This window comes from Diaphorina citri, unplaced genomic scaffold (assembly GCF_000475195.1).
Source record: "Diaphorina citri unplaced genomic scaffold, Diaci psyllid genome assembly version 1.1 scaffold140, whole genome shotgun sequence".
In the NCBI taxonomy this organism is placed as follows: domain Eukaryota; kingdom Metazoa; phylum Arthropoda; class Insecta; order Hemiptera; family Psyllidae; genus Diaphorina; species Diaphorina citri.
Window position 1 is genome coordinate 21,963 of NW_007377577.1, and position 10,179 is coordinate 32,141.

General features: G+C 39.9%; 1 protein-coding gene across 1 annotated transcript in view; it reads left to right on the top strand.

Annotated features, from left to right (window-relative positions):
• LOC103504910 (protein sidekick) overlaps positions 1-7,480 on the top strand; it is a 14,851-nt gene extending 7,371 nt beyond the window's left edge. The window contains exons 6-14 of the mRNA XM_017449891.2: positions 1,607-1,748; positions 2,403-2,681; positions 4,447-4,604; positions 4,958-5,120; positions 5,361-5,453; positions 5,500-5,520; positions 6,049-6,080; positions 6,444-6,614; positions 7,184-7,480. Coding sequence (XP_017305380.1) covers positions 1,607-1,748; positions 2,403-2,681; positions 4,447-4,604; positions 4,958-5,120; positions 5,361-5,453; positions 5,500-5,520; positions 6,049-6,080; positions 6,444-6,614; positions 7,184-7,390 — 1,266 coding nt within the window. The 3' untranslated portion in view covers positions 7,391-7,480. The remainder of the gene's footprint in view (positions 1-1,606; positions 1,749-2,402; positions 2,682-4,446; positions 4,605-4,957; positions 5,121-5,360; positions 5,454-5,499; positions 5,521-6,048; positions 6,081-6,443; positions 6,615-7,183) is intronic.
• Positions 7,481-10,179: the final 2,699 nt, after the last annotated feature.

Sequence of the window (10,179 nt, forward strand, 5' to 3'; positions counted from 1 at the left end):
TTTTTTTCTGCACATTTTTCGTTTGTTTTGGTCGTTTTAGAAGTGAAAAGTGTCAAAAAAATTGTAAAAAAAAAAACATAAATGTTTACAAATCTATGAAAAAAAAAAAAAAATTATATATTGTAAAAAAAAAAAATAAAATAAATAAATAAAATTAAAAAAAATGTTGAAATAAAACCCTGTGACCTAAATAAAATTAATACGTGTACAGTTAATAATTTTCTTTAAATTAGGTTAGGTTAGGTCTTTTTGGGGAATAAGACCTTTAGAAACAAGGGAAATATGTAATAAAAAAAACTATCGATAGTTATCGATAGTTTTTTGAAAAATATCGATAACTATCGATGGCGCCGACTATCGATAGTTCTCCTCCTCTAATGCGATCCCAATGTTTTTAATAGTAGAACTGCTGCGTTTGGGTAAAAATTATAAATAAATGGTCGATTCCTCTGTAAAAAGTTGGGAAAAATCCAAATCTGAAGTTAAAACTCTGAAAAAGCAAACCTTACAGGTCGAAAATTCGATTTTTATTTGCCGTTCTAATGAAAAAGTTCAAAGAATTGTGATGTCAAGTTATAAGAAATGCGCACAAACAGATCGTCATCGCGTATCGTCGATCGAGCGTTTTGGAACCTTCAGTATGTAGAAGTGATCTCCAATGGAGGTCTTATCAAATCATTCGAAGAGAGAGCCTGCCTAGTTAGCTTGGTTGGTAGCGCACCTGTACTAGGTCGCGGGTTCGATTTCCGCCCGGGGTGGAATTTATCTTCAACAGATAAATTTCTTTCTTTTCCTTCTCGCTTTCGGAACGAAAAGACCTTATCAGTTACAGTTCCGTCTATCAAACCTCTTGAAAAATTCTTTCTTTTTGGTTCTTCCTCTGTTGTACGAGTACTGTACTAGAAATTATTAATTATTTTTTTTTATTATTATTATTATTTATTTTAAATAACATTTTACAATTTGATTCCAGATCTTCTATCTAGTAACAGAATCAGTGAATGAGGTGAATAGTGAGGACTTGGTAGAGGAATTAGAAGTAGTGCCAGCATCCTACACATCACACAGTTTAGTATTCCTAGACAAGTATACGCAATATAGAATTCAGATCTTGGCGTTCAATCCTGCGGGCGATGGTCCTCGATCGAGCCCCATTACTGTCAAAACTATGCAGGTATGTGTACGAGTATCAGTGTATCACGCATTTTTCAGTTCGGTCAAAAATATATAAAATGTTTGGGAGCACGGTTAGCTCAGTCGTACCACCCGTGTTTGCCACACTGAAGGTCCTGGATTCGTATCTCACCATCCACAAAAAAAAAAACCACTCATATTTCGATTGCAGATGTTTCAACAAATTTCAGGTGTTCCCGTTTTAACCCAGCACCTTCATGGGAAGTACTGTGTCTCTTCCCGCCCATCTGATGAGAGGCATACTACGGGATGGGCATGCTACGACACAGACCACAGGAGTCCAATGTAGCAGTTGCTTCATTGCTACAAACTAAAAACGGTAGTGAAACGCATCTTTTAACTGACGAAAGTCTTAACCCATTTCGTCCTGTGTTGTAAAATATTTAACCCCTCACGTTCTATTTGTCCCCAGGGTCTCCCCGGTCTGGTAGGTGAACTGAAGTTTACCGAAATCACCATGTCCAGTCTACGTGTCTCCTGGGATCCCCCTAAGAAGAAGAATGGAGAACTGTTGGGCTATCTAGTCACTTATGAGACAGCAGAGCAGAATGAGAGTAAGTAGCCTCCTAGTGTACGGGTTCAGGGTTCGAATCCCTATCCAGATAGAGAATGGTCGAATTTCACCGTCTTTATAATGTTATAACTATCCTGGGATCCCCCCCTAAAAAGAAGAATGGAGAATTGTTGGGCTATCTTGTCACTTATGAGACAGCCGAACAGAATGAGAGTAAGTAGCCTCCTAGTGTACGGGTTCAGGGTTCGAATCCCTATCCAGATGTCCAGTTTACGAGTATCCTGGGATCCCCCTAAGAAGAAAAATGGAGAACTGTTGGGCTATCTAGTCACTTATGAGACAGCAGAACAGAATGAGAGTAAGTATACAATCTGGATGCGATCCCAATGTTTTTAATAGTAGAACTGCTGCGTTTGGGTAAAAATTATGAATAAAAAGTTGATTCCTACGTGAAAAGTTGTGAAAATCCAAATCTGAGGTTAAAACTCTGAAAAAGCAATCCTTACAGGTCGAAAATTCGATTTTTATTTGCCGTCCTAATGAAAAAGTTCAAAGAATTGTGATGTCAAGTTATAAGAAATGCGCACAAACAGATCGTCATCGCGTATCGTCGATCGAGCGTTTGCCGTGACCTGAGCTCTTTGACTTTGAAACCTATTAAAATTAATTCCTCTTTTCTTTCTCTTCTCCTCAGAATTCAGCAAGCAAGTCAAACAGAAAGTCACCGAGGCAGAGCTCACCGTGCAAGGTCTGGAAGAGGAGGTCACGTATACGTTCTCAGTGCGCGCCCAAACTCTGGACTACGGCCCCCCCGTCAAGGGGAATGTAACCACCGGGCCTCAAGAGGGGAGCCCCGCCCAGCCCAAACTGCTAAGCCTGGCTAAGACTGTGGCCTCGGTAGAGATGCATTGGGCCAACGGAGCCACGGGCAAGGGCCCTATCCTGGGATACTATATTCAGTGCAAGAGGAAAGGTAAGGAGACAATTTAACTAGTCAATACCTTTTAAAGCTGATTTTTCGACCTTTTAAAGCTACTTTTTCGGAATTTTTACCTCAGACTTGGATTTTTCACAACCTTTTGCATAGGAATCGACTTATTATTTATAATTTTTACGGGCAAGGGACCTATACTGGGATGCTATATTCAGTGTAACAGAAAAGGTAAGGATATTTATTTATTTTAACAAACTACCGGGTTTCCCATTGTACATCTTTATTGAGGAAGAGAGGGACAAAAAAAGTAAAGGTACTTGAAATTAAAGGTAAGAATGGAAAAAAAATAGGCAAAAAATAAGACTAAAATGACACTTGGGATTTCCCAATAATCAACACTTAACGAAGGTATGGTATAAGTATGGACTTTGACCAAAAGTTAAGATTACGAAATATCAGAAAAATCACAACATACGTACGAACTACGAACTTTACTTGAAGTTGTTCTAACAATCTAACCTATATTAAAGCTCTGTTAAGAAATCTATTTTATAATAATTCCAACATAAGAGTACCAAGAAGGTCCATGGAAATAAGGTGCATTTTTTTTTTTTTTTTTTTTTTTTTTTTTTTTAAAAAAAACCAAACCCCCCAAACAAGGGAATCTTACCCTAAAAGCAACCAAACTAAAAAAAAAGCTTCCTACTTTTCCAAAAGAAAAAAAGTGTAGCTTGCCAGCTTAGTTACCTTAGTTGGTTAGTCGGTCTGCCTTGTAAGCGCTAGGCGCGGGTTCGATTCCCGCCCGGGGCGGATTTTATCCTGATGGGATAATGTTCGTTCTCGGAACAACTGGCTTTCTCCTATCCTGTCTTCGTTCTCTCTTCGACAAAAAAACCAAACAAGTGTCCGTTCCCCCCTTCAAAAAAAAAAAAAAAAAAAAAAAAAAAAAAAAGTGTAGCTTACTCCGGTATTCGTAGGGAAGCTTTGTGTACCCCAGGGTGTTTCTCATGACTCACTCCAGTTTTCTGTTTTTCTATTGTTCTGTGTGCAGTTATGGAAGACTGGCAACGGCATCGTAAGTCAATATAATGCTTCCTCTAAATGTGGCTGTTGTGGTAGCTTTGCATAGTGTTTTGTTTTTCTGGCCCCAAGATTCCTGAATTTCTGCCCGTTAAATGTGTTCTGTGTTATTTGATTTGCTACTTCCCCAAGTTTCCTAAATTTCTGCCCCTTAAATCACTTAAATGTGTTTTGTTTTGACCATATTTTATTTGCTACTTTCCCCTTTTTGTATACCTCCCAGAAATCCCTCTTTGTTTGTGTCGCTTTTGATCGAGGCTTTTGTAAAATGATATTGTTTCGGGCTGTTTGTAGGAACTAACAGCTTTTTATTGTCCCCTAGTAACACCAATAGGATTTTTTCCCTTTTTTTCGCTGTAGGATTACCTACCTAGATTATTGCTTTTTTGTGACGGGGCTTTTACCCTACTTAATACTTTCGTTTGATTTACCCTACTTGGTACGTTCGTTTGATTTACCCTACTTGGTACGTTCGTTTGATTTACCCTACTTGGTACGTTCGTTTGAGGACAAATTGAGGCTGGGTGGCAGACTTCCTTCAGAAAAAATAAATAAACTGAGTAAGGTCACCGGTCACCTATCCGGATAGCAGCCATACCCAATGTTGCTTAACTTTGGTGAAACTTTGAATCGAACAATTCTTTCACAAGCTCAACAAACCTTGAGCTGAATCCTCCTCGTCTAAAACTTTACTAATTTTGTTTATTTTATATTCTTGTTTCAGACGACACTCGTTGGACTACAGTTATCAGAACCAGCAATGGGCCTCTGGAAGAATTCAGCGTGTCCTATCAGAATCTACTGCCTTCTACTTCCTACATATTCCGGGTTATAGCTTACAATACGTTCGGTATAAGCTACCCTGTATATTCTGACGATAATGTAAGTATCCATAATAGAACTTGCATTTGGGTAAGAGCTCAAAAGTTCAAGGGAGCATTGCTCAGGACAGTTGATGTGACGTCATCGCGTACGGGAGCGTATGCCGTGACGTCAGTATGTAAGGTTTTACCGGTGTGTTTTAAATCCATTTATCTCCGGACTTAGAAGTCGTAGAAGAATGAGAAAAATTCCCTAGTTCCTCATTTTTTTCTGCTCTTTGGCTTGGAAACTTCACCTAAGTAAGCGCAACTGTTCTATTCAGTGAACTTGGAGAAAAAAATTGTCCAAAATCTAGTAAGAAATTTTCCTTATTTGATTTCCTTGAATTAATTGAATTCTGTTTTTCATTTCAGGTGCTCACCCCATCCAAGCTATATCTGGAATACGGCTATCTTCAAATGAAGCCATTCTACAGACAGACTTGGTTCATGGTAGCATTGGCAGCTAGCTCTATCATTGTTATTATTATGGTAGTAGCCATATTGTGTGTGAAGAGCAAGAGCTATAAATATAAACGTAAGTTATACCTACATTGTGGGCCTATATCACTAATAAATAGATAAATACCTAAGTAGTAATTAGCCAGTGGAGATAGCACTTTGAATCCTGTCTCCTTCTCTCTTAGATTTCGGGACAATTTTCATTCCAAAACTCCAAGGCCGATACGACTGTTACAGTTCCTTCTAATGTTAAATTTCTTCACTAAATGTAATAATATGTGGAGAGATTATTAATACCGAATTGTTTGTGTTACAGAAGAAGCACAGAAGACATTAGAAGAGTCGATGGCGATGGATATAGACGATAGACAGCAGTTAGCCATGGAATTGTACAGATCCCGTCATGCAACGCCTAGTCAAGGAGGTAATATTACTTATTACCATCTTTGCTCTGTCTGGCTGGGGGACTTTAAACAGTTTATTGGTACTTCTTCGGATGTCACATCAATGGAAAATGGCTACAAAAAAAGCTTTCTTTTTCATTGTCATGCCCTCTGAATAAATACCGTAGGTATTATTTTCTACATAGCTACATTAAATGTGTATAGATCTCATTTATACTTAGGTTTAGAAAACGAACAATTTAGATTTATTGAAATTTTATAAATTAAATTCAATGTTGCGAGACTTTGTAATTTTATACAAAATAAATTAAAAAAACATGAAATCTAATTTAAATTTCCAATCCCCATGTCTTTTTACTTTTTCACTATTAGCTTTAGGAAAAGTTTCTGCTATACTGAACTTCTGTTACATGGACTCTTATGTCTGTGTCGTAGCATTCCCATGCCGAAAAAAAAGAGATGAGTGTTCCACCGCCATTTTTATTCGTCGCAATTAAACAACTGCTACATTGGACGCATGTGGTCTGTGTCATAGCATGCCCATCCCGTAGTATGTCCCTCATCAGATGGACGAGAAGAGACACAATACTTCCCATTTAGGTGCTGGGTCAACACGAGTAGGTACGCTAGAAATTAACCCGTTGAAATATTTACAATCAAAATATGAGTGCAATTTTTTTTTAGATTGTGGGAATCGAACACGGGACTTTTTGCATCCAAACCAAGCGAGTTACCACTGGACCAATGCCTTACTGGGAATCTTTACAACCTGTGAGTACACTCAGGCTCGTGGTAACAATGGAGAAATATTCCAGAATTCATTTAATAAATAAACAAGCTGGGCCCGTCCCTCCGGGAATTTTTTAGCTCGTAGTTTATTCGATCGTGGTTAAAGAATACCTATATATGTACCTACCTAATTTGTTTAATATTCAGTTTATTATTATTCTTGATTTGATTTTTTAATTTTACTTTCATGTAATGATAAATCCAACACTCTGGGGCGGAAAACCCCTCATCTACCGCCCGGCAAGTCACCACCGCGCCCTTCACCTGCCTGTGTGGCCTATCATAGTGATGAGGAGAGTCTAAAGTGTTACGATGAAAATCCAGATGATAGTAGTGTCACGGAGAAACCGTCTGAGATTAGTTCTAGTGAATCACAGGTGAGAGAAAAAAAGTGGTGTGAATATCACAAAAAAATACAGTTGGTGTACCTAAACATCACTAGAAAAAACGGACTTGAAATTTTTTTGACCCCAAAAATTGTCGAAGTTTTAAAAATAATTCCCATCCTTGTTGGAAGTGTTTTATCTCATGTGCCCGATCTTATCACAGACACAGAGAGTTTTCAGGTAATCCAGAGTTTGAGAAATACGAAAAAATCCTCGTTTTTGTCGAGGGTCCGGGACAACATCCTCGTTTTTGTCGAGGGTCCGGGACAACATCCTCGTTTTTGTCGAGGGTCCGGGACAACATCCCCGTTTTTGCCGAGGGTCCGGGACAACATCCTCGTTTTTGTCGAGGGTCCGGGACAACATCCCCGTTTTTGTCGAGGGTCCGGGACATCATCCTCGTTTTTGTCGAGGGTCCGGGACAACATCCTCGTTTTTGTCGATGTTGATCTGGTCCTGATTTTGACGGCCCTGACCGACGCGCCTCAAAGAGTTTTATGGTTCCCTATCTAGCGAGTGTACTTGTCTTCTATAGCAAGGGTACTGGTTCTGTATTGCAGGGTTCGGAGAGTGAGAACGAGAGTGTACGATCGGACCCGCATTCATTCGTGAACCATTACGCCAACGTTAACGATACGCTACGGCAGTCATGGAAACGGCAGAAACCTAAACGGAACTATTCCAGCTATACTGACAGCGAACCGGAAGGTAAGAAACGGGTTCGGTGTTTTTCCCCTCCTAACGCTAGCCACTCACGAATCAATTAGACCTGACAGGTACACCTGATCAGGTCTAACTAATACCTGATGAGCACACACACTGACAGGTGTACCTGACAGGTACGACTGAAAAAGTACGTCTGTCAGGTCTACCTGATACCTGGTGAGCACACACACTATCAGGTAGACCTGATCTACCTGTCTTGTAAGCGCTACGGCGCGAGTTTGATTCCCGCACGGGGCAACCTTTATCCTGACCAGATGAGGTTTGTTCCCGGAACTACAGGTGAAAGAACTCTTCACTCTGCCAGCCTAGTTGGTAGTGCGTCTTCTAAATATTCCCACTGTTCTCTGCAAAGGTGAATAACAATCCCTAATGAAATTTGTATCTTACTTTTAGAAGTAGGTAGGTATCTATTATAAAGATTTTTTCGAGGTTTGATGGAGGGAACTTTAAACTACCGAGGTCTTATGGTCCCGAAAAATCGAAGAGCGAAGCAAAAACAGGATAGGAGAAAGCCAGCCGTTCCGAGAACGAACCTTATCTGCTTACTTAGAATGAAGTCCCCCCCCCAAAAGAACCCTAAACTTGGAGGGATAATTTGGGTCATTATCATTGTAATCATTCTGTAGAATCTGTACCTGTAGTAGTACAACCAACTGCAAAACGTTAGGTACCTATGTATGTATGTACCTAGGTACATAGTTCCTTAGTAAACCTACTCACTGTAACCATTTACCCACCATTTAGTGAGCATAGTACCTAGTAATTATTGAGTATTTTTCTTCTTGGTAGATTACAGAGGTGAGCAGGAGAGCATAATATTTTTCTGTTTGAACATCTTGGTTGAGCATAAAGCAGAAAATTGAAGAAACAGTTAAAAAAAGTAAAATCGCTTAAACTGAGATTACCGGGTGTTTAAACATACATAAGTCAGCAGGGACCGCACGTTGAAGACAGCAGTCCACAATGGATCAAAGAAGTTGAGCAACGTTGCGCGTTGTTGGTATCTGGATGGGTGACCATCTAATCGCGTGCTGCTGGCTTTTCCCGGCCGCTCAGGCTGGGTGAGGTTAATGTGAGGAGGCCGCTAGCTTGTAGCCAAATGGAGGGTAGAACCCCGTTACCCAAAACCCTAAGGCCGGCCAATCAACACTCTCTCAGTCAGACAGACCTAGGTCAGTCACACCACCGAAACGTATGTAGTAAATAAAGCTCCCGACTTCTAGGGCCCTCCTCAGACAGCCTGAAGACTGAAGTCTGTTTTTCCGCCACACACATTCCGGCGGTTTTACAGACGGAGCGTGAATGACCGGCCTCAGCAGTTATGTCCGGCGCTGGATATCAGTGACCTCTAAAGTGTCTCTGTTTTTCCAACCTTACCAGCCTAGTTAGCTTAGTTGGTAGTGCGTCTGCCTTGTAAGCGCTAGGCCGCGGGTTCGATTCCCGCCCGGGGCGGATTTTGTCCTGATGGGATAATGTTCGTTCTCGGAACGGCTGGCTTTCTCCTATCCTGTCTTCCTTCTCTCTTCGATTTCGGGACGATAAGACCATAGCAATATTACAGTTCCCTCTGTCAAACCTCTTAAAAAAAAAAAATGAAAAAAATATTTTTCAACCACATAATATTAACTAGCTTCACGGAGCAGATCATGGAGTATGCTGGCACAGATTCCTACAGCGAGCTGAAGAGATTAACCCAAGACAGAGAAGCATGGAGAAGAGTTGCCAACCAATCCTTGGGTTGAGATGATAGATAGAGAGAGTATTGACTAGCAGTGAGCTCTAGAAGTGTCTCAATTTTTTGACCACCCGGTAGTAACTACAATCCTACAGCATTGCTAATAATAGATATCCCGTCACAATATTATAGCTATCTCTATCTCTGTCATCTAGTGCCTAAACATTAAGAAGTAGGTACATATACAGTAGGGTTGCTAGACGTCCCGTATTTCCCGGGACGTCCCGTATTTTGGGCACTTTTCAAAATGTCCCGTACGGGACACGCGTGTCCCGTATTTTCCACAGTTTCACCTCTCCTCCGGTAATTAATCTTTACCAATGTAACAAATTGAAATTTTCTGTAGCACGCCGGATTTGAACCCCGGTCTCCTGATTTACACTATCTCTTGCGCACAATTTTACCAATATCTCAATGGTAAAAAAGATTTTGTCAAAAAATACAGTGTAACCAAAAATTAATATGAGAAGTGAATAATTTTTAATTTCTAATTTCATTAATAAATCTGAAGAAAAAACAGTTGATTTTTAAAAATTGAGTGTTTTTTTTTTTCTTCCAAAAATTGCAGGGTGAGGGCTAGGGGGATAAAACCATAGCAGTTACAGTTCCCTCTGTCAAACCTCTTAAAAAAATGATGATGATAATAATAAAATTGATCTCCGGCCCAAATTTCATCACTGTAAGGGGGCGTGCTCTCGATATGTAAAATGTTTTTTTAAGAATATTTTATTTGACAGAGCGTGGTCGGAACGCCAAATAAATCATCGACAAAGAACTTTCGAAACCTCTGTCTCCGTTGGAAGACAGAGCTTAGTGGAAGTCCCCACTTTTCGGGTTCACTGAGCATTTTCTCTCACGTAACTTTGATGGGGGCAAAAAACTGATTTTAAGGGGTTAATTTCTTTTGGGGCACTTTTAGTTTGAACACCCAGTAGGTATAGCTATGTATCTAGTAGCTAAGCGATAAGTACAATTTATACATAGGTAGCTAAACATCTATTCTAGCTAAACAATAATAAGTAACTAGTTGTCAGTCTTGTAAGCATTCAGAATGTCTGACTATTATGAGGAGTCATGCTCTCTGAACATCCTCTC